Source organism: Nelumbo nucifera, chromosome 1 (genome assembly GCF_055504915.1).
Source record: "Nelumbo nucifera cultivar China Antique chromosome 1, China Antique-T2T, whole genome shotgun sequence".
NCBI lineage: Eukaryota > Viridiplantae > Streptophyta > Magnoliopsida > Proteales > Nelumbonaceae > Nelumbo > Nelumbo nucifera.
In genome coordinates this window covers 210,781,642-210,806,782 of record NC_142649.1, presented here as the reverse complement: position 1 = coordinate 210,806,782, position 25,141 = coordinate 210,781,642, and the positions used below count along the sequence as shown (strand labels likewise).

General features: G+C 36.8%; 1 protein-coding gene across 2 annotated transcripts in view; it reads right to left on the bottom strand.

Moving 5' to 3' along the window:
• Positions 1-3,192: 3,192 nt before the first annotated feature.
• LOC104588833 (uncharacterized) overlaps positions 3,193-25,141 on the bottom strand; it is a 115,804-nt gene continuing 93,855 nt past the window's right edge. Inside the window, exons 15-26 of one of the 2 annotated variants that reach the window (XM_088896063.1) lie at positions 23,691-23,792; positions 21,205-21,381; positions 20,773-20,961; positions 20,020-20,261; positions 19,736-19,882; positions 17,176-17,392; positions 16,017-16,145; positions 15,758-15,901; positions 4,425-4,511; positions 4,164-4,340; positions 3,921-3,980; positions 3,193-3,831 (exon numbers count right to left, since the gene is read on the bottom strand). In XM_088896063.1, coding sequence (XP_088752189.1) covers positions 3,757-3,831; positions 3,921-3,980; positions 4,164-4,340; positions 4,425-4,511; positions 15,758-15,901; positions 16,017-16,145; positions 17,176-17,392; positions 19,736-19,882; positions 20,020-20,261; positions 20,773-20,961; positions 21,205-21,381; positions 23,691-23,792 — 1,746 coding nt within the window. In that variant the 3' untranslated portion in view covers positions 3,193-3,756. The remainder of the gene's footprint in view (positions 3,832-3,920; positions 3,981-4,163; positions 4,341-4,424; positions 4,512-15,757; positions 15,902-16,016; positions 16,146-17,175; positions 17,393-19,735; positions 19,883-20,019; positions 20,262-20,772; positions 20,962-21,204; positions 21,382-23,690; positions 23,793-25,141) is intronic. The other variant, XM_088896064.1, reaches the window with a different exon arrangement.

The window sequence follows — 25,141 nt, the reverse complement described above, 5'->3', positions numbered from 1 at the left end:
AACTTTGGGAAAATAGCAGTATTTATAATACATTTGGGAATTGTAAAAGAACTAGGAAAGAACATGAGTCTTGATCTTGATCTTGATCCTCTTGGGCTGTCTTGATAAGGTCGAACCCTCTTGGAATTCTTGGGCTTGATCTTCCACCGTCCGATCTCCTTGGCTCTCCTTATGCATGAATCTGGGAGTCTTAGATTTCTTGATGCTTCTTGGAAGAGTCTTGATATTCTTGGATTCTTGATAAGTCTTGGAGTTTTGGAAGAGTCTTAATGGATCTTGAATTATCCTATTATCCTTTCTTGACTTATCTTGGACTCTTGACCTTATCCTAGGAGCTGCCGCCCCTAGGGGTCAGATGGGCCTTGGGATGGGCCTCCATCAAATTGCTTTCACCCTTGAACATCCTCAGTTCACATTACTCAGCCATGGCATCAGAACCACCATGGTAATCCAAGAAGATTATTGCTGAGGAACCAAACAGAATAAAGAAAAGCTCAAAGCATCAATTCCTGATAGATGCATACCAAATAGGACATGAACCAACAACAGAGGACGGCTTGGTCCAATTGGTTTTACCGAACGATACAATCCCAAGTCAAGCCAGCTCAATTGGTGTTACAGCTGATGTAGTTGAATAAGATTATGAGAGCAGTGATAGAGTGACATGGCCGTTTGCCCCTCTCCCCAGACAACCCTATAACCTAGGTGCAACCTGGCAAGGAGAAATCTTCAATCCTTTACAGTTTCCGCTGTCCAAGTTTCTTTTCATTTGCAATCATTCTCCATTATATCTCTTATCTCTATTCTCCCAATATTTTTTAGTCTGTTACATCAGACTTGGTATAAGCAGCCTCAACAACATTTCTGGAACGGGTAAATGATTGAAAGAACCTCTTTTATATGTGAACGGCTGTTGAGCTGTAATGTTTACGTGGTTTTCTATTTAAACGTAAATTTCAGGGTGCAGCGTGCATGAAAGAGAGGATTTAGGCCATCACCGCTGATCTGTTGTCAGCCTTCTATTTAATCCATTAATTTCGTCCATTAAATCCAGTAGTATTTCAAATCTTGCCATATGAAATCCTTATTCAATTGCTATTATTCAAATCTTTTTTTTAAACCCCAACTATACAATTCGAATTCCGGTCAGAGCAGAGAAGTACTTACCACTCAACCATATTACAAATTTACAATGATGTCTTGAGAACTAAAATAACATGGGTTTTATTTAACTTCTAAACTCCCTTTTAATTGAAATAAACAGTGCTATCATTGTTCAAACAGAAAACTAGAAAAAGAAAAATTGATCATTGAAATTAGCATATTTTTTAACATTAAAATAAGATTTGTATCATTGAAAATATTTATCAAAAAAAAAAAAGATTTATAATTTTATCTCATTGAAAAAGTACATATATACTATTTAATTCTTCCACCATTTTCCAGTGTTTTTCAAGTACATCCCAGTGGGACGCATATTTCTGCATCTGTAGGATTTTGAGTTTCCCTGGCATATTTCTGCATATCCCAACCATTTCACCATATCCAAGCATTATTTCCCAAGAATATTCCAATATGTATATTTTTGATAACCATTACAGGGGATTAAGGGGTGGGGACAGATCAACCTGCAATTATAAATACCGGTTTCATCCTGCACCTCCATCTTTGGAGGGACGCCAGCTGATTATCTCAGCTACCGTGTCATTTGCTAATTGCTTGATACTCTGATACTTTGAGGCTTTGAGCCTTGTGTCATCGGATAGGTCTCATAATATATGGTTGCCTCCACCAAAACTCAGTTGGTATTTGGTAACTCCACAAGGTTGTAGCATCTGGACCCACCATCTGACACGTCCTAGATAGATCAGTTGACCAATACGAGTTGCACAGAGCAATATAACCATCTTAGTTTACTATGTTTAATTAATTGGGTAGTAGAATAATGTTCCTCTTGAGTTTTACAAGGAAATTCTACATGTAATGTCCAGATTAAAGGTTAAACTCATCTATTTTTGCGACTAGTCAATGTCTTCTCGGGCCAATGAATGGTTGGTCTTGATTCTTCAAACAATAGCTGAGGAATGTTATAGGACCCCTAACATCAGTATGAGTTCTTTGTTCCAAGACGAAGATGCTGCTTGGCAGATCAGATGGTTAAAAAATCAAGCAAGCAAAGTAACAAACTTTAAGGGGATCTGCTCATGGACTGGTGGATCCAAACACTAGACAAAGTACAATTGAGGGAAAAGATAGGAGAAGGTACTTTTGAAGTGAATGGGACTCGGTTAGCATCCCCTAAAAATTTAAATGTTTATAAGCAAGAAAACAATGTCCAAAGTATTGATACAATGATACGTATCGTACTATACGCATCGATTTTCAGGGTCACTGATATGCCAAATACTGAGTTTCAGGTCCTCATAATGGGTTGAAAGATGAAAAACATGTTTATCTTAATATAATTATGGTTGAATCAGCAGAGCAGAGTGATGTGTTATTGGTAGTTGAACCAATTCCAAGTTCAATGAACAGCCTGCTTTTGCCGTTAACAAGGTAGTCCTAGTCCTTGGAACTTCTGTGATCAAGAAATTTAAATGAAAGAACAGAACTAAGTTAACAGGAAAACTAAACAGCGGGAAAATTCAAGTGGATAAAACAAATACAAGCAATTACCACTTTCCATGGTCGACGAATCATGTGATGTTCTGCTCTTTCCATAACTCAAAAATTGGATCAGTCATGATCAATTTTCATTTAGTTATTTAGGGCGGAAATGTAGCATGTAGTTCGAGGTTACAACAATATTTTCAGTCCTGTCAATAATTCTTCAACATTTTGCATAAATTATCCAGAAGCAATTCTAGTTTAGGCATGTTCTTCAGAGCTCAAAATGGAATCCCTTATTTTTTCATCTTATTTGAATAGCATCATTTCCCAGGATTTCCTTACGCTATTTTTGGTTTGACAGAAAATAAATGAGTTTTTTAAGAACTTCCTTAGAACTTACCCTCAACTTTCTGTTTCTCTTATTTTCTATCAAACAAAACACAGCTCTAAGGGTTGAGAAAATGAAAGAAAGATGAATTTGGGGCTGGGGCTGGGGGAGAGGAGACCGGGGGGGGGGCTCCTGTAACTCGTATGCAGAAAGAACATCTTGTGGAATCTTTTAATAACCATTCCAACTCCCACTTGAACAACCCAAAACAGAAATATATTAACTAAGGTTACAATTTGCTCAATACAATACTCATTACTGTTGATGGGAAAGATCAATCTGCCATAGGTTACCGTGATGACTATGGCAGAAAATTAATGGTCAAAAAAAAAAAAAAAGAAAACAGATGGAATACACAAAAAATAAATGAAAAAAAACAAAGAGGAACTTTTTCATATGTTACAAATGAGAAAACGAAACCCTGAAAAATGAATGACTAATTCTACAAACTCCATGCTAATGGAAGGACAAGGAAGAGAAATTGCTGTGAATTTTGGAGGGGAAAAGGAGAAGAAAAATGCTTCTGTCAACCAACTTCATACTATTCGGATTGCAGAAAAATGACAAGTATAGTTTAGAGAAAAAGGCCTCATAGTTTGTCAACTGTGAAAATGATTTTTTTCTTGGCTAATGGTAGAAGTCACAATTGAAGGGTTCACATTTCTCGCCAGGAAATGCAGAAAGAAGGGATGATTGGATATACTAGTAATAGAAGGTAGATAGGGGAGATTCAAAATTTCTTGTAAAGAAGATTCCCATCAAGATTGGCTAACATAGAGGACAGGGACCAAACCAGCCATTTTTCCATCCCTTCCAGGGCGTTTCTTCTTGACCTGAAATTTGAAAGGTCAATACATTAGAAGTACTAATTCCAATTCAGATAATATGAAAGCATGGTCTGTAACTCTATTAATATACTTACATAGAACCAGCCATCCACCTCATAATCAATTTCCAGTTCCTCTCCCGCTGTCAGGTTTAGCTGAAAAACAAATAACCCATAAGTCTTGTAATATTGAACTCTTAAAAGTAAACCACCTCCGTAAATATAAAACAAAGTATGTCTGAAGCATAGAACTTTATTACTTGAACATTTTACACAAGGCTCTTTATTGTTTAGAAGACAAAGACTATTTTCACAAAATGACAAACCACATTATAATACCTCATCATCACCACCAGCAGTGAAGTCATAGAGTGCTTTTCCAAACTGTCGATTTTCAGAACGACTTGGTTCATCATCTTGTGATTCCAAGCTTTGGGCACCATGCCCAGCTAATGGGTTCTCAAATGACTCATATCTCTGCATAACAGATGCTGAATATGATGGAGGATCTCTAACCTGAAGGGGACCAAATAATTAGAATTGCAGATTTCATTGTAGAAAGAAAGAACCGATTGGTAATAAAAGAACGCAGGCTCTAACCGGAGAACCTAGACCCTCAAACATTGATGCAGAAGAACCAACAGAAGGGTCACTAAATCTGCTTGCACCTGGTGCTGATGCCCTCTCCTGTCACAGACAACTAAGGGGTGTGAGTAATTTCTCTTTCAATAAAGTGCCAAGTCTATTATATCTTGTTACAGTGAAAGTGCAGCTTTGATTCTTGTAGGAAACTGTGGACCCCACATTAAGTGTATTCATGTGACACCCTGAGATGTACTTAGATTTAATTGATTAGGATCAGCTTTCCTAGTAGGATTAGTTTTATTCCATCTTATCTAAGATTAGTTTTATTTTAATCTTATCTTATATTGCCATGTAAGCATTAAAGTTCTTTTACAATTAGGAAACTATGTATATAAATTAAGGAGTGGAGCAGCTGTTTTAAGCACTTCAACCACTCTTCTTTCAAAGCTTCTCCCACGAGTTCTCCTTCTCTATCTCTCTTCTTCTCTTCTTCTCTTTTATTTTCTGTTCAAAATCTAACGAGTCTCTGTAGTCTTGTACATCTACTTGGTATCAGAGCCAAATTTAGGGCTTCTCATGTGAGTTTGATCCAGCCGACCACATGAGAACTGCCTAGGGCTGGAAGAATAGAGAAAGCTGCCTTCGGCTGATTCTTGGAGGTTATCTACAGCAGCAGTCCAAAGATTGGATCAGATCTTTGATAACCAGGAAGAATCAGAAGAAGAGAAGAAGATCAAGATCAGTTCTTGATCAAGACTAGAGGTGGCAATCAAAAATTCAGAAGAATTCTGGTTCAATATCGGTTTTTTCCTATTCAAGACTGAAGTTCGATCAAAGTTTCAGAAGAATTCTGGTTCAAGATCGGTTCGGTTTTTTCTAGTCAAGACTGAAGTTGATTATCAAGATCAGAGTTTCTCAGAATTTTCTGGTAAGTTTTCAAGCCTTTCTTGAAATCAGCAGCAAGGATCTCTTGATATAAGAGGTACGGTTAAGAAAAAAAACCTTCCTTTCTGCATTCCTTTTAGGGTTTAAGAGAAAACCCTCAAGTGTCAGGGCTGTTATTACTTCAAGGAGGTAATAAGATTTGTCTCCCTTGATTTTTCTTTGCTCTTTGGAAGATCCAGTAGAGTTTTTTTTTTTCAACAGGACTGATACAGTTCAGTCTCAATAGGCCGACTGTCACAAAAATTAGGGTTTCTGAATCAGAACCCTCCTGTTACCTACTACAGACCCAGTAGGCCGATTGGTACAGTAATTAGGAAGCATTCTAATGGAGTTTAAAAGCCAAGGGGAGGGTGTTTTTAGGGCTGGTTCAGGCAGCATGGCTGAAAACACATTCCAAATTACAACTGTAAAGTTTGATGGTTCAAACTACTTAGTGGGCCCAATTAACCATGATGGCCACTGGGGGAAGAGGAAAGCTGAACTTTTTGTTGGGAGATGTGAAGGAACCAACCAAGGAGGATTCCACTTATGCTAAGTGGATTCAGGAAAATTATTTGGTGATGACATAGCTGTGCAACTCTATGCAGCCACACATCAGCCGAAATTACTTATGGGCAAAAATAGCTAAAGAAATTTGGGATGTTGTGAAAGAAACCTACTCTCAGCCCCTTAATGTTGCTAGCGCTTATGAGCTGAAATGTGAGGTAAAAAATCTTAGACAAGGAGAGAAACAGATCTCTGTTTATTTCTCAACCCTAAAATCCCTGTGGCATGAGATTGACCACCTTGAGACAATTGAATGGGAGAGTCAGAAAGATGCACAGACTTATAGAAAGCAAATTGAAACTAACAGAGTATTTGAGTTCTTGGCTGGTCTAAATTCTGAATATGATATTGTAAGACAGCAGCTATTGACAAGAGAAAGTGTAACTCTATCTCAAGCCTATTCCCTAGTGCACAGTAAAGAGACTAGGAGAAAGGTTATGTTACAGTAGTAGCCTTTCAAATCTGCCCTGGCAGCAGTTAAACCCAAGCTAGGGGGAGATAAGGAAAGGGATATGAAGAAAGAGACTAAAAAGGATCTAGTTTGTAAACATTGTAAGAAACCTAAACACACCAAAGATACTTGTTGGAAGTTGCATCCACATCTAGTTCCAGCAAAACTCAGAAACAAAAAGGGTAATGCCAATATGGCTGTCAACATTGATAGTGCAGCCTCAACGACTTCAAGAGGTACCCCTCTAGATACCCTAGCTGCCGTCCGAGCTGCTCTGACACAATTAGAAAGTGAAGTCAATAACTCAGTATCATCTCCTCAGCCATCATCAGCTCCTTCAACCTCATCTTTTGCTCAATCAGGTAATCGGGCCTCAGCTTATCATGCTTCAGCTCTAGGTAATACAGAACATTCTTGGATAATAGATTCAGGAGCATCTGACCATATGACTGGCTTGCCATTACTTTTCTCTACCTATCATTTATCTTCTGGTAAAGACAAAGTGTCCATTGATGATGGATCCCTTGTTCCTATTTCTGGCAAAGGAGACATCAAGTTGTCTGATGCAATTTCACTATCCTCCGTCCTGCATGTTCCTAAGCTTAATACTAACTTGCTCTCAGTTAGCAGCATTACAAAAGGGCAGAATTGTTCAATAACCTTTTTTCCTGATTGATGTGTTTTTCAGGATGTGGAAACAAGGAAGGTGATTGGGACTAGCTGTGAGACAAATGGAATCTACCTACTTGGAGGAAGTGCTCATCAGGAAGATAGTGAAACTAAGAAATCCTTTGTTTCTCAGTCTATTGATCAGGTCATCTTTGGCATAATAGATTGGGCCATTCATCCTTTCAGGCTTTGAAAAGTTTGTTTCCCAGTATATTTGAATATGTCCAAATGACTAGTTTGAAATGTGAAAGTTGTGAGCTTGCAAAACATTGCAGGACTACCTATTCATTAAGTAATAACAGAAGCAATATTCATTTTGAAATTGTGCATACTGATGTTTGGGGACCCTATCATACCACTGCCATGGGGGTGGGGGGGTACAGATATTTCCTATTATTTGTTGATGATTACACTTGATTTTCTTGGGTTTACCTTATGCGTTCTCGAGATGAGGTAAACCCATTAGCCTAAAGGAAAAAATATTTTGGTTTAACCCAATTCGGGGTCAAAATTAAAATTTTTGATTCGATAATGCAAAAGAATATTTTGCAAACCCATTAGCCTCCTACATGCTTGATCATGGGATTATCCATCAAAGTACCTGCCCACATACACCACAGTAGAATGGGGTTGCTAAAAGAAAGAATAGGCACATATTAGAGGTAGCCAGAGGCATTATGTTTACCTCAAATGTGCCTATACGTTTCTAGGGGGATGCTGTTCTTACAGCTGTTTATCTCATTAATTGGATTCCCTCACGCGTTCTTGACATGAAAACTCCATTTACCCTTTTATACCCTGATAAAGAATTGTTTACCATTCCCCTCAAAACCTTTGGGTGCACTTGCTTCGTTCAAATCCTTGTCCCTCGTCATTCCAAATTTGATCCCAAGGCCTCCAAATGTATTTTCCTTGGTTATGTCCAAACTCGAAAGGGATATTGTTTTATGAACCGACTTCTAGAAAAAGATTTGTTTCGATGGATGTCACCTTCTTTGAGGATAAACCCTATTATCCAAGGGTTTCTCCTCAGGGGGAGAATAGTGAAGTCGGGAGTAGATCATTGGAAGTTCCTTTACCAAACCCATTAAGTGAAGAAGGATATAATGGGGAAGGATGTCAAAGGTGCAAGGATGTGAGAGTCTATCATAGACGATGGAGACAGGTTGATTTCAAACTTCAGCAGTGCAAGCCAGTCCCAGTCCCCTCTACAGATCCAGATCCAGGTACCACAGTAGCCCTAGTTCCTTCTGTAGATCCAGATCCAAGTACCACAAATACTACAGAGGAGAGACATCCAACCGTGGTGCCTTCACCTTCATTCAGGGACCTTGATCTCCCCATAGCAGTCCGTAAAGGCAAACACAGTTGCACCACAGTTCACTGCATTTCTCAATTCCTATCCTATGATCATTTGTCTCCCTCCTACAAGTCTTTTCTCGCATTCATTGCTGATATTCCCATTCCCAGAACAATACAAGAAGCATTGGAAGTACCAGAATGGAAAGATGCAATAAAAGTAGAAATGGATGCCCTCATCAAAAACAATACTTGGGAGATAGTTGATCATCCTAAAGGAAAGAAACCGGTTGGATGTAGATGGGTACTCATTGTGAAACATAATGTTGATGGTTCTGTTGAAAGGCATAAGGCCCGATTAGTTGCAAAAGGATTTACTCAGACATATGGTATTAACTACTTAGAAACTTTTGCACCCGTAGCAAAAATGACCACTAACAGAGTACTATTATCTCTTGCAGCTAGTTACTCTTGGCCATTGTATCAGATGGATTTTAAAACCGCCTTTCTCAATGGAGACTTGCAGGAAGAAGTTTACATGCAGTTGCCTCCAGGATTTTATGGTATGGAGATAGGAAAGGTTTGTCAGTTGAACAAAGCTCTATATGGACTAAAATAGTCTCCCAGAGCATGGTTTGACAGATTCAGACGATCCATTGATAGGTTCGGATATGTGCAGGCCCAGTCAGACCACACCTTATTTATTAAGAGAGTGGATTCGTCCGTAACCTTGCTTGCCGTGTATGTGGACGATATTGTAGTAACAAGGAGTGATACTAGTGAAATTGAGTCTCTTAAGCAACTCCATCAAGAGTTTGAGGTAAAAGATCTAGGGGAACTACGATACTTCTTGGGCATTGAGGTAGCTAGATCCAAGCATGGGATTTTTGTCTCTCAACGAAAGTATGTTCTTGATTTACTAGAAGAAACAAGAAAGTTGGGAGTTAAGCCTGCGGACACACCTATTGAACAGAACCACAGGATTAGTGCAGAGGGAGGAGAGCCTATTGAAGATAAAGCTATGTTCCAACATTTAGTTGGAAAGCTTCTCTATCTTTGCCTCACACGACCTGACATCAGTTATGCAATCAGTGTAGTTAGTCAATATATGCACTCTCCTAGAATTACTCATCTCCTTGCGATTGAAAGGATATTAGCATATTAGAAGAGGTCCCCAGGCAGAGGCATTTTCTTCAAGAAATTTGACTACATGAAAATAGAAGTCTATACAAATGCTGATTGGGCTGGGTGTGTTGATGACCGAAGATCTACCTTTGGATATTGTGCCTTTGTAGGAGGTAATCTGGTCTCCTGGAAGAGTAAGAAACAAAGTGTTTTTTCTCGTTCAAGTGCTGAAACTGAATATAGGTCCATGGCAAATGGTGTGGCTGAGATTCTATGGTTGAGATCATTACTTGAGGAATTGGGTATTGTTTATGAGAAACCCCTAATGTTGTACTGTGATAATCATGCTGCCATCAATATAGCCCATAATCCAATACAGCACGATAGAACTAAGCATATTGAAGTGGATAGGCATTTTATCAGAGAAAGAATTACATCTCAAGAAGTATGCTTCCCTACATCGCCTCCGACATGTAGCTTGCAGACCTTCTCACCAAGGCTGTTTCAAGAAAGAAGTTAGAAGAAGATCTATGCAAGTTGGGAATGACAAATATCTACTACCCAACTTGAGGGGGAGTGTAGGAAACTGTGGACCCCACATTAAGTGTATTCATGTGACACCCTGAGATGTACTTAGATTTAATTGATTAGGATTAGCTTTCCTAGTAGGATTAGTTTTATTCTATCTTATCTAGGATTAGTTTTATTTTAATCTTATCTTATATTGCCATGTAAGCATTAAAGTTCTTTTACAATTAGGAAATTATGTATATAAATTAAGTAGTGGGGCGGATGTTTTAAGCACTTCAACCACTCTCTTCTTTCAAAGCTTCTCCCACAAGTTCTCCTTCTCTATCTCTCTTCTTCTCTTTTATTTTCTGTTCAAAATCTAAAGAGTCTTTGTAGTCTTGTACGACTACTATTCTAGACATCAATAATGGAAATTATGTAAAAGAATCAGGAAGCAGGATGATTTGAAACTAGTGTTCATTGAAATATGTAAGATACTATATTTATAATATTAAGGACTTCTATGACTGCTGAACGAACAATTTGGGGAGAGATGAATGAGTTTCCAAATTCCAAATTCCGATGTCAGTTTTGAACAACAAGTAATTCAAATTTAGTAATATGGAAGGATGCTTTCGAGTATAAAGGTTTCAAAATAGGCTATATGAATTTTGTGACCATCGGAATTGAAAATAGTAAAGGTTAATGGCAAAGAAATACCCCAAAATGACCAGCTCTATTATTTTTGTTTAGCTATGAAGATTGAAAAACTATATTGCACACTGCCTTAGAACTGGGTAATAAATGTGTACTTTTGGAGTGTTGTTTAATAATAAATACATATCACACCAGAGTGAACGAACTAAAAGTGAATGCATTTGAGAGAAGATTGGGGTAATCCTAATAAAGTTTAGGCAAAACCAACAAAAGCAATTTGGTAAGCTACAATGAAGACAAGACTAAGCAACTGAGGAGACTGGTTTGTTGCAAATTGAAGGTTTAAAAGGTGAAAGGGAAAGCAGACAAGAATAAAGTATTAGTATATTGTATTAATGACTAAACAAGGTCCTTTGTACAATGAGAAACTGTACATGACAGCCCACTAGGGACCCCCAAAAATATCCACCCTCAAAAAAGAAGAGGAAAGGGCTTCATTATGGACAGACAACCAGTTCTTTAAGAACCCTACGGCTGCATTTATCACCACTGATAAAAAATTCTGAACCCCGCTTCTGCTAAAAAATTCTGTAGTTTCTTCCCAGCCAGATGGTCCACATAATTGCAGCAGGGATATAGGACCAGAAAACCTTCCCTTTTCTAGACATACCCCGGACCTGCCAGCCTTTTAACAGGTCCTTCACCGACCCAGGGGCACACCAGTTCAAGTTTATAGAATCAAGAAAATAGTTCCATATTGAAACACTGAAGCTGCAGTACAGGAACAAGTGGCTCAATGTCTCCACCTCTTAGTTTCAGAAGACACAAAGCAGGTCAGGGACATTAAAACCCTTCTTCACTAGCATGGCCTTCGTCAAGCATTTGTCCAACACAGCCACCCAAAAGGAAGAATTTTACTTTAGAGGGTGCTGCTATTCTCCATATGGATTTTGCTAGGGAAAGTATCTCTTGCCTCTCCTACAAGACCTGAATAGAAGGACTTGACAGAGAACTCTGCAGAGCTTGTCCATTTCTAGCATCTTGTATCTTGGACTTGCAAGTTCATCTGCTGACTTTGAAGGACTTCAAGAAGATGGGCCACCAAATCCAGCTCCCAATTGTTGAAGCCAAGGTTCAAAATTTCACAATGTATCAGCCAATACGAACCCGATACAAGCTGATACTCTAGTGTTACAAATTAATTACTTTAGTTAATTACTCTCCCTCTCATTAATTACTTTAATTACTCCTCTCATTAATCTTTCTTTTATTGCTAATCCTTCTAATTAATTTCTCTTCCACTCTCTTATCAATTACTTTAATTATTCCCTCTCTCATTAATGTTTCTTTTATTGCTAATCCTTCTCATAATTACTTTCTCTCTCTCTCTCTAATCCTTAAGGCAAGTTTGAATTTGAATTTCAAATTTGGCATGCCATTCTAACGTCTATCCTAAAGCACATAATTTTGGGTGAAAAACTAAAGTAGGCTATAAGAAGGTTTAAAGCTTGGTCACTAGTTTGTAATGAACATGAGTCCACCACTACGCCCAAATCTATTTTGTTGTTCAAATTTTATGCATTTTGATCCTTAAATAAACATTTTTTCTTTTTAGTGGATGCTTGTTGGGGTGATTACGGGTCGGGTCAGGCCTAAGTCTTTATACATAAAATATGCCATATATAATATTTTATATAAATGGCATAACATAAATATATATATATTATAAGTTTCATATTATAATACTTATATATAAAATACAAATATTTAAATATATGGGTTGAACCAACCCTGAATACAAAACCTAGGTTCAAGTTGGGTCAGACCCCTAGATGTTTGTTAATAAATGCTAAAATTGATTATTGAAATTTATATATTAACAAATATTAAGACATTATTTTGATTTTCTGAAAATCAAGGTAAGGTATATATGTACACATTTTAGTTTTTCCGTCATTTTTCAACAGTTACCGATTATGTCTTGATCTCTCACACTTCATGTAAACCGTTAAAGTAAGGTTTTTAAGTCTGAATAACTTATTTATGGTCATATATATCGGAGCTGTATAGGTGGGTTGTGCCATCTGTGGGCCGGCACTTACATCTAACGTTTGGACTTCTAAATATAATATAAGTTATATTTGTGCTACCAGACATTTTATTTCTGAACATTGGCTTTTACAAAAAAGAATTGTAAGTTTAACTAGACTTGAATGGCCATATACTGGCCTAGCAGTTATTGCAAGTATTTTAAATACTTTACATATTTATGGAATTGAAAATAAAGTTTTTTTATTAGTTTTGATAATGTTGGTAATAATGATTCAAAAATAAATATTTTAAAATCTCAATTAAAACCATGTTTAAATAGTAAGTTATTTCATATTAGATGTGCATGTTGCATCTTAAATTTGTGATCAAGATACTTTGAATATTATTTCTCATCATATTTCTAAAATTAGAAATTGTGTTATATATATTAGAAGTTTTGGATTAAGAAATATGGTTTAACTGTAAAAAATTTGTATTAGATGTTCAACATAGGTGGAATTCGACCTATTCTATGTTAGAATTACTTGAATCTTATTGTGAAAATATGAGAACTGGAATTGGAAATAAAAAAGGAAATTAATAATCTATTATTTGAAATGTACAATTTATAAGAATCTCAATTATTAGGGCATCGGAGAACTTATACAGGTACAACAACTTCCACATCTGAAACATCTAGTTCGAGTAGGGGAAGAGAAAAAATAAAAAAAGACAGAAATCTGCTACCACTTCATCATCAAATTCATTTATTGAACTTATTATTTTTTACAAGCTAAGTTTTTCTAATTTAATTGATTCCCTCAACTAGGAATTAAATAATTTTGATATTTTAGCCTAGTGGAGTGACATGGAAAAAATTATTCAATTCTTGCCACCATGGCACGTGATCTACTAACCCCTCAAGTGTCTATAGTTCCATCGGATTCTTGTTTTAGTGAAAGTACTAGGGTGCTAGACAACAAGAGAAGCTGCATGAAAGATGAAAGCCTAGAGATGTACATATGTTTGAAATATTTGCTAGATGTTGAGGATAGACTACAAGATAAAGGAGGGCATGACACTTCACCTGATGTTTCACCAGAAGCAGATGATGTAGATCAAGGTCAAGGAACTTGAAGAAAATAATGAAGTCAATATGTTTTTGTATACTCAATAATTGTATAACATTATTAAAATTATTGCAAATTTTGTTTTTCAATTTTATTTAAATTCTTTGTTACTTTTTCAATACCATTGTAAGTTTTTATTTTTAATTTGATTATATTGTTTTTATATTTTATTCCAATTCCAAAATTCCATTGTATTGTTTAATTTGTTTTTTACTTTGTATTCATTAAATTCAAATGAAATAAAATTTCTAATATTTTCTTTTCAACTTGTTGTCTCTTTTGTATTTTGTTAAAGTATTTTTTGTTAAATTTTTATTTTTCCCAAAGTTTGTGTCACGTTTAGACTTAGCAAAAAAAGAAAAAAAACAAAAATGTAAAAAAAAAAAAAAACTGGCCCAACTCGGCCTGGGCCTAGCCTGTAACACAACCCAGCCTTGGTCCACAACATGGCTCTGCCCGACCCAGGCCCACCTAGGCTCGTGCCATGGGCTATGTCGGGCCTGACCTTTTAGTGGTTCCAAGTTAGGTAGGCATAGACCACCTAGGCCCGCGAGCTAGCCCACAAAGTCATTGTGTCGACTCGACCTAACCCACCTTATACCTTGTGCTTATTGTTTTTAATATATTTTTTAGTATTTATTTGAGTATCATAGCATATCCATGTGTATCTTGGTTTTTGTTTGTATCTATGTGTGTCTCGATACATCTCTTAAAATTGCCTTTCCGATACACTTTGCGTTTCTGATACTTTGAACCTAGGTTGAAGCCTCTCCTAAAGGATGGTGTCCATGTAATCACATTATTTTCCACCACAAAAGAGTCTTCTACTACGGCTGACCTGTCTACAGCCATTGTAAGTAGAGCCAGGAAAACATCTTTTAGAGCACTATCCCCACACCAAGGGTCCATGCAAAAGTACAACGTCCTTCCATCCCCCGCTTTGGGTTTTAAGCCTTTAGAAAGCTTATCAAAAGCTTTACAAATGCCTTTTCACACTGCACACGTATATGTTTATTGTGGACAAAAGCTCCTTGGTAGACGGAGATGAGAGAGTCCATCACTCCCAGTACTCCAACGCTGCTGAATTATGAAATTCTTCCAGGACTTGAGCAAGTTTGATTTGATTAAACCCCAAAGTTTCTTATAGAATAATATTGTGAAGCCATCTAGACCAGGTGCCTTCTCCCCTTCCATTTTATCAATAGCCTTCTTGACCTCCTGCTTTGAAAATGGCTTTTCTATATCAGTAGTCACCTGTTGTTCTGTTAGCAATAGCACTGCGAAGTTGATACCATCTAACTTAGGTCTGAAATGACAAGGATCCTTATACAATTGCCTGTAGTAGCTCACAATAGCTCACTCAATCTCTCTCATCTTCTACCAGCCTCCCATCAACCTGCAGCTTCTTAATTGAGTTAACCCTTCTTCTGGCATTCGCTATTTTATGAAAGAAAGCAGTTATCATCCCGAAGTTTTAACCAAGTGCCTCTTGACTTTTGCCGCCACCTCACCTCTTCTTGGAACACTAGTGAGTCATACTCTTTCTTTTCCATCACCCTCTTCCTTCTAAGATCATCCTCCAGGTATTCACCTTCCTTCTTTGAGTCCAGGTCTGTAATAATTTTCAAAAATTCCTCCTTCCTCTTATTGTCTGTTGAGGAAGAGATAACCTTAAATATGGTGGAATGGGAAAGGGATTTATGCACCCAAACCCAATTGGGAAAAAACTTTATTGATTGATAAATAAAAGATGGCTGCATACTCTGTAAAAGCCTTGTTCCATGTGCCACTATTTATAAATTAAATAAATAATACCATGTAAATTGTGTTGAAACAATAAAGATCTTCAGCAATTTCATAGTCCAAAAACCAGAATATGTGAAAAATACAGATATTTTTGAATATAGATATAGAAACATTGGTGCAAAATGATGATCATGAAGAGGAGGTATTCAGATATATGTATGGTGTTTGTGGTTTAATACCGATGTTTTTGAAGATCCATAGCCCGATGGCCGTGAACTGAACAAGGATGGGTAGCTCATACCACCAAAATGGGATGATATGGAAGTCTCAACAGATCCTGTTGACTCAGGAGAAGATGTCCCAGATGACCTTGCATCATCTTCCTGTAAAATTAAATGTTGGTTATTTTCCTGAGCTACCTTCCAGAGATACTGTTCAGCATTCTGTGTTCCTGCTGTCTTCCTCTCCTAATCAAGAGAGGTTGGGCAATGTCCATACCTCTGGTTCTGAAGCTTCTAGAAGTGTCTTTGCCCACATATCGTCATAACCAACAGAAGGTCTATATGTAATGTTCTCCTCTTCAACATCTGGAGCATCCGTTCCCGCACCAGCAAGAAACTCATTAACCTGACAACAAGTGGAGCCGGACTGATGATTAGTCTCTAAGGTTGTGTTTGGTTTGAAAGAAAAAGTAGGAAAAGGAAAGGAAAGGTAGGAAAACCCATACAGGGTTTGTAAAGGTTTCCCTACCTTTCCCTTCCTTTCCCCACTTTTTCCTTTAAACCAAGCATAGCCTAAAGGAAATATGAGGAAAACAATGCCAGGGGAATATGTGTCATTCCTTATCCAACATAAAGTAGATGTCAAATATCAAATAGAATAATTCATAACAATAGAATCAGAACTAGCAACACGAATATTTTTATCTTTCCTTGAGGTGAAAGATAGGAACCCATCCTCCAAACTATGATACATGGGAAGCACATTAGGAGGGATGATCAGTTGGAAACAATATTAGGTGGGCTACACCCACAAGATTTACTATAGGTGGAAGTAGATAAATTTTGGTACCCAACAATTTTAAAACAGCCAATAAAATAGTAATGCATTTTTTATTAAGACAGATGGTTGGAATCTTGAAGCTGTTAAGTGGCAGATCCAGCAGGACAAAATACATGCTATGTACATTACGGTTAGGAGAATTTTAGAGACCTTCTCCCTCAGACAAGTGGCACCTTATTTTCTCAAGAAAGAGCATCTCAAAAGTGGTTATTCCTTCCTCAGCCATTTGTCTACCCACTCAAATGGTACTTACCTCCACTAAAAAGAAAAAAACAAAAACAAAAACTCATTTCAAGTGATGTAGGACCCATAAAGTGGGGATATTATTTAGAATAAAACTTGATTTAATCTCTAAAATTAAAATAACAAATCTATACATAAAAAATCAAATAAAATAATAACCTAAATTTACAACATAGAAAAAGGGTGCTAAACAAAATTTATTAGAATACATAAGTAAAAAAGAAAAGAAAATATTGGCCCTGTGCTTAGTATGGAGGGTTATTCTCTAGTATAATATTAAACTAAATACACTCACAAACACATACACACAAAAAGAACCAAGATTATATACCATACAAGTCAAATTTCTCACCCTATTCATTGCTGTTGCATTATTGCTCCACAAGCTATCATCACCTAGATTTGCAGCCCATGCATTTACAAGGTCATCATCAAGTGTATCAGGCTCAGCAGGTGTTCTCTTAGATTCATAAACAAGGTCAGAAATCCCTGTAGCAACAGCTGGATCATTCAAACCGGTTGATGCACTTATATTGTGTCGGGTACGATAGATGTCTATAAGTTTTGCACTGTTATAAGAATTCAGAAAATAACATACTGGGGTCAGAAACAGGGATGAGTGGAAAAATAAATAACAGTGAAGAAATCATCACAGCACAAAAGAAACTCTTTGATGAAAAAGCAGTAATAAAAAACTCGAAAACAATTTAAATTTAGAAAATAAGCAAAATTTTGAAGAGATATGTAACAGTGACAACTGTTGAAGCACATTGCCTTATTTTTAATACTTTACCTTCCTCTAAAATAAACGTGTTTCACTAAGAAGTTTACTGAGGGGCAGTGTGGTCTTCTTTATTTTAAGTTTGTCGTCCTATATTCCTATTTAAGAAGTGATTAGCATCAAAGGAGTTCAACTTCGACTTGATTCTCTTGCACTATCTTTGTTTCCTCACTTTTATTCTCTTGTGGTCTCTCTTTCTTCCTTTATTATTTCTGGCTTACAGGTTAGAATTAGATCATTAAAGTACATGGTATCACAGCATCAGATTTAATTGACCTGCTTTCTTCCACCTCTTCACTCACTTCAGTCAAGATCCAAGCAAATTGGACTGCATAGGGGTCAATACAAATCAGATCTACTGCTTATTGAACCATAGGGTTCCTTAATTTTTCTCCTTTTTCTGTGATTGTGGTGTAATGTGCTCATGGAGTTTCCCTCTAGTTGAAAGTGTCGTTGATGTCTGAAAACCTATTTGTGAAGCAGTTTCATGATAGAATCTACATCCTCTGAAAACCTATTTGCAACTGTCCAGCAACCATATCAAAGGAAACCTATAGGTAAACTTTTACTAATAAATAAATATAGGTAAATTTTCCCATCAGATTTAATTGACCTGCTTTCTTCCACCTCTTCACTCACTTCAGTTAAGATCCAAGCAAATTGGAATGTATAGGTGTCGATATAAATCAGACCTTCTGCTTATTGAACCCTAGGGTTCCTTAATTTTTCTCCTTTTTTCTGTGATTGTGGTGTTATGTGCTCATGGAGTGGCCCTCTAGTTGAAAGTGTTGTTGATGTCTGAAAACCTATTTGTGAAGCAGTTTCATGATAAAATCTACAACCTCTGAAAACCTATCTGTGACTGTCCAGCAACCATATCAAAGGAAACCTATAGGTAAAATTTTACTAATAAAAAAATATAGGTAAATTTTCTCATGCATAAATTTGCCTATAGAGGTGAACATTGCCATCCATAAATTTTCAAGATAGAACCCTTCCTATAGGTAAAACTTTCCTACACAGATTTTCCAATAGGTGAAAAGGCCCCCATGATGCTTTCATCTGTTTTTTCTTTCCTGTTCAAATGACTTTTATCAAATTGAATGGAGGTGACTATCCTTAATGGGTTAAATTGTTTGAAGATTTATTGATGGTGAAATGAAAATCCAAGTAACTAACTGTAAATAAACCTAATCTAAAACATCTACCTATTCAGAGTGAATACAAGATGTATGATTCAGAACATAGTTGTGGAATAGTATGGAACAAAAGATAGTAGTTCGATCTTCCGTGATACTGGTTGTGGGGTTGTTCAAGAGTCAAACTCAGCAAGATGAGAAAACAGACTCCTGGACTTATCCATGGAAAAGTCTACAAAATTAAAATAATTCATGTTTTTTGCACATATCACATGTGAGCTTACATAGCACAAAACCTTTCTAACAATAGTTGGACATACCAGTGACTCTACCTATGAGTTCATATTGTGATGACAAGTTGCTATTCACATTTTATCTAACCAGTGTTTCATGAAAGGACCAAGCACATTGAAGTTGACTATCATTTTATTCCCAAGAAGATGCTTGGAAAAGATATTTTTACTTTGTATGTCAAATCTGAGAATAAATTAGCTGATTTAGTTACAAAAACCTTGAATTGTCCTTAATTGGCTTTATTTGTTGCAAGATGTGATTATATGAAATATGCTCATCAGCTTGAGGGAGAGTGTTGAAATACATAGTCTAATTGTTACGAGGGTGGTTTTGTCTTCTACTAGAAAGGGAGTGTGGTCTTTTCCCTTCAGTTTAAATGCATGGTCCCTGACCCTATTCTTAAAAAGTAACTAATATATAAGAATTAAGAAGTTGGAAGTCAAGTGGGAGTGTAAACTTTCTCCCCCCAATCTTCCTTTCTCTCCTGTTCTATTTTTTCTTCTTTGTTATTTTTGGTTTACAGGGTTAAATCATTAGAAGTACAATAAGAAAACAGATGCCTAACCAATAGTACAGCAGAATTGTTCTATTGCCTATTTAAAGGTAATATCTACTTAAGAAGGTCAATAAAGTAGTGCAATAGGTGCCGGTGCTATTGGAAATGCAAGGACATGATGCGCTTCAAAGATCAAAAGCACCTTATTGGCCCCAGAGGTAAGTATTTTGCTCTCGGAACATAACAAAACAATGAAACTTGATCAAGTAGCTTCTCATGAGTCTCATATAATTTCTTAAGTTCCTCATCTGTCCATTCCTTCTTTGCATTGTCATGATTTCTTATTTCTCTGAATATCAACATATAAAAACATGTCAGAGCCAAACCAAAATGAATCCACATTCCAACAAAGCATTTGTTAGGTTGAAATCATCAAAACTAAAATAAATGCTGAGATAAAAATAAGTTGTACATCTCAGCTCTTACTTGATCAGGTCATCTTGTGCTTTGTACATTTCATCAAGAACCTTCAACATAGGACTTATCAGGGAACCGAGACCAGTTCCGCTGGCCCCTTGATCTTCTCCATTACTAAGATGCATATCTGAGAATTGAGATTGCACTCCACCTAATGATAGAGCATGTAAGAATTCATAAATCTGTAGCCTAAAAGGCTCGCCAGACCTGATTGCCATTGTAGTTAGAGCTTGAGCAGCAATGATGCGAACCTGGAGAAGCCAGCCATAGAATGGAAGAAACAGTAACATTGTTGCATAGCAACTTCCAATCCAATAAGACAATAAATAATTGATGAACTTTAAAAGATAATAACAATGACAAAGTTGGTGATGGTGGTGGTGGTGGTAAGACTTTAATCAGTAGTGAATTCAGGAATTATATTAGTACATGTTATACTACAGAGACAAATGATATATATAAAGCCTTGGGCTATCTTTTCAATCGGTAAAGCTCTTGTGTTGGAGTGGGTGTGTGTGCCCTTAAAGAGAGGAATTTGGGGATTGTTTGCATGCATGGGTTGTATGTTAAATAGAAGACACCTTCATTTCAATTTTTCTTCTCAAAGGAATGGTGGAAAGAATGATTAAGAAATTAGAGAGATTTTTTTGTCTTATTTCTTTTGTCAAAGAGATGCAAAATAAATTAGACAAGTTCATAGGATAATTATGTGCATATAACATTCACACTTTCATTAAAGAGCATATGGATGGAAAAATATACCTCCCAGCTCCCACTGAAAGCACACCTCTGGAGCCGAGTTAATGCCCCTGCTAAGGTAGGATTCCGAGAACTGGCAGCAGCCACCATTTTGTCTGCATCTAGCATCATTAATGCAGTACCAGGAGGAGTAGCAGATTCCCAAGCATATTCAGATGCAGCATAATTAGCATTTTCTCCAAGGAACCATACCTGAAAATGTAATCAATCAGTGATAAAGATTGATTAGCTTCTTCGATAACAAAAATGTATGTTGTCTTCATATCTCCAAGGAACCATATAAAATGCCAGTGACTCTTCTTTTTTTTATTAATGATTAGGCAATTTTATTAAAGAGAAAAAAGGGGGAAGTACAATCAGCCGTGGAGGAGAAATGTGATACTACCTCCCCAGAGATTCTATTAATTAAATAACAAATAAAAATATCATACTTACAGCTGCTTGCACTAATCTCTGTAACGCCAGAGCCGATTTCGGATCAGATGCAGATACCATATCTATGGAAGTAAGTCCTGACATTGACCCAGGCTGTGGTGGTGGTAGATCAAGAACTATTGTCACTGCTTCTAAAGCTGTGTGTTTTCCACCTGGTCCAGCTCCAACAAGGCATGTCTAGAAAAGGAATATAGATGAGATTTACAAAAAAACAAAACGCAATACATTCTACACCATCATTAACAGGTCAAATATGTTGCACCATGATCAAAAGGAAATGCAGGTCTTAACATCGCTTCCTTGCATTCTGATAATGATATTAGTATATGGATCACTTGGGTTATCTCTTGTACAGAATCTCATTATACAGGGGTGATTTTTATATCTTGTTTGGATTTTAATGAAATACTTTACCTTACAGTTTCAAAAATAAATAGACAAATAAAATAGATAATGATATCAGTATATGGTACTTCCCAAGTTATCTTCCAAATAAATAACAACAAATTTGAAGCAAAATAAAGTTTTCATAAGGATATGAGACACCTTAAAGGTTAAACAAAATTGAATCATCATGCAAAAGACATTTAGGAGACTGACTTGCCTAGACAGGACTCCAACAAAATGTTCCAGACTCTAGGCCTAGTAAAACTACAAACCTGGCAAAGCCAATATCAGACCCAAGTGGCATCACTGAATCATGTGAAAACACTTCACACCTTGCCTTAAAATTCATCCCCCAAGCTAATCTGACTTTTAGCTGTCTGTTGTTAATTCAAAATATTAAATAGTTAATCATTCCACTTCCTGTGTTCGTGGTCAGCAAACTTAATGCTCACAAAGCTAATATGAAGATCTTAGATTCACAAGGAACAACTTACTTTATAGTAACTAGTTCATTTTACATGCAATTCCAGATTCCAACATCTTAATTGTTGAGAACAAAGTTTAAAGTTTGGCTATTCCATTTTTTTATGATATTGAAATTTTAATCAGATTTATATTTTAAGACCTAATTGCACTAGTCATGAAAGAATTGCATTTGGTAAACATATTCAGGACATCTCAATGGTGTATGTTGTTGGCTAAAAGCATAGCATTTGGTGATGAAACTAGAGGGGGATGGAATGCAAAACCAAATCTGTGGACTGATGTTCTAGGAACAAGGGGTTTTAATAAGTAGGAATAAAACAAAATAAATACATCGTAAATTTAATCATAATAGGAACAGGAATCAGGGTACAATCAGTGTTCTAAAAGTGCAAAACGCAGGGGCTTTATACCACCCAAGTTAAAACAGAATAATACATAAAAAAATGTATAACTTGGATTTTAAAAGAAATTAAATGTTTTAACAAGACTATTGACTCGAATTAAGAAACATAAACATAACATATTCAAAGTGAAATTGTAGCAGTCAAAGCAAACATGTGGATTTACCAAAGTGCTTCAAGCATTCAACAATTCAAGCATGTGAAACTTCCAATATTTATATCCTTGTTGCGTTACTTCAAGTAGCTAATGTGATGTTAAACATATTCAATTCCTAATCCTAGGAAATTGGCCCTCCGCCTCCGTAAAGGTCCTTGGGAAAAGCCTAAACAAGTCCGTGTTGGGGTATGGGGTAGCTCCCAAAACTGAAACTTTGGTCCATACATATAATTTAACATATATATAAAAGACTGTTTTTGTGATTTCTGTTGCAGTTCATTCTATTTTAGGATTAGGACTCAGATATTAGTTGTATTGTTGTTGCTTCCTTAATGGAAATTTTTATGTCTGAGACCTTATTTGCAAGAACCAAGGCTTTAGGTGTGCAATAGACCTTTATTATCATACAAACAGCAATAAAAGGTAATTTAAAAAGGTGTGCACTTGAGTTGAGGCACCTAAGCTGAGGCACAAGGCACACCAAGCACGTGCCTTTTGAAAGGGGCACTGCTTGGGTTCAGGTGAAGCACATGCGTCATAAACTCATAATACACCTCGTTTAATTGCCTAGACACACCTTTTAAAACACTGGGTACAATTAGGATGAGAGACCAAGAGAACCCCCAATGTGACCTCTTTTCTTTTGTCTTCGTTCAATAATTCTAGATCCCTATTTGGACATTGACAGGGCTTTGAAGATAGCCAAGGAATATTGGGGTCAAGTAGCTTCATCATCACTGACACTGCTCCGTTCTGAAGCTGGTGCAGATTTTAATTCTCAGTGGACTCCTCCCCCTTTTGGATAGTCAAAGATCAATGTAGATGGAGCATTTGTAGGTAGATCTGCTCTGTCTGCAACCTGTGCTGTTGTTAGGGAAAGTTTGGTTTTTGTTAGCTGTTAATTCAGTAGCTTCTAAGGCAGATTCTTCTGTTTCTGTTGAAGCTTTAGCAGTGCTAAATGGTGATACACACACACACACACACACACACACACAAACATCAAATGAAATACTCAATGCACGACATTATCTGAGATATGAAAAATGTAAACCTACTTTCCACAGCAGTTGCAAAACATCAGCATCAATCTTTCCTGGAACTTTTGTAGCAAAAATTCTTGCAATTTCAAGAAGAGTAACAGCCATATCTGGAGTAGCCTGACAAAGAAAAAACAGAAACAAACATAAGAAAGAAAGAATGAACAAGTACAAAAGGAACCACAAGAAAGGACTATAGTAGATATATATAGAAGACTGAAATCTATAATAAGTTGACCTTTCTTGTATGAACTATTTTTGCTGCATCTAGGAAATAAGAAATCAGCAACAAAGGCCAGAAAAATTCCCATGGACTCAAAATAAGGTACCTATAATAGTGTAACAAACTCTTAGCTAGAGGTGCTCATTTAAGCCCGGCCACTGGCCCGGGCCTTCAAGCCTGACCCACATATTTAAATCATCACCATCATCATCCATGCATTATCCCAACTATATGGGGTTGGCTACATGAATCCTGTTTCGCTAGTCCGTTCTATTTAAACAAATATCCACTGTTAAAGTATTAGTGCTTAAATCATTTCTTACTACTACTACTCATGTCCTTTTTGGTCTACCACAAGCTCTTCTAGCCCCTTCAATGTGTGACAAATAACTCTCTCATTTTATAACCTATTGGAGCTACTCCTAGGTTCCTATGGATAACTTCATTCATAATCCTATCCTTCCTAGTTTTTCCACTCATTCATCTTAGCATTTGCATTTCTGCCACATTCATGTTTTGGACATGTTTCTTGAACACCCAACACTCTGCTCCATACAACACACCTGGCCTTACAACCGTTTTAAGGAAATTTCCTTTTAATCTAAGTGGTATTCACCTATCACATATAAGTCCAGATGCACCCCTCTATTTTGCCCATCCTGCTCTAATTCTTTAAGGTGGGAGATGAAACCCCAAGTAGAAAGTTTCTTGATGCAAATCAAATCATGGACAGGAAGAGTGGATCATTCAATGCCCCAAGATCAACCTATACTCCAGAAAAGGAGTATAGATGCCTTGAAAATGCCTAATTCATCAAAAAATAAATAAATTTATCGCCTAGGCGCCCGACTAGGCACCCCAGTGTCGCCTAGAATCGCCTAAACGCCTTGAAAACTATGCTTACACCTTACAACAAAGCCAAAAAAACTAACCAATGCATAATTAAAACCTACCTCCTCTCCCCCTACCAACTACCTAATAACATCACAAGACTACACCAACCCAAAAACCTAGCACAATATAGCTAGCAAAATCCAAACCAATACTACTTCAACCTGCCTACCAACCCAATCAAAAAATCCCAACCTCTTTCCTTTTCCACCTCCTTATGATATCTCTCGCCTACCTAGTTAATGCCTAAAGGAGGGATACTCACCAATGTAGTTTAAGGCTTTTCATTCTCTCCTCTTCTAATCCCACTACCATTAATACTTCTCTAGCATGTTCCTTACTTCCTAAGAAAAAC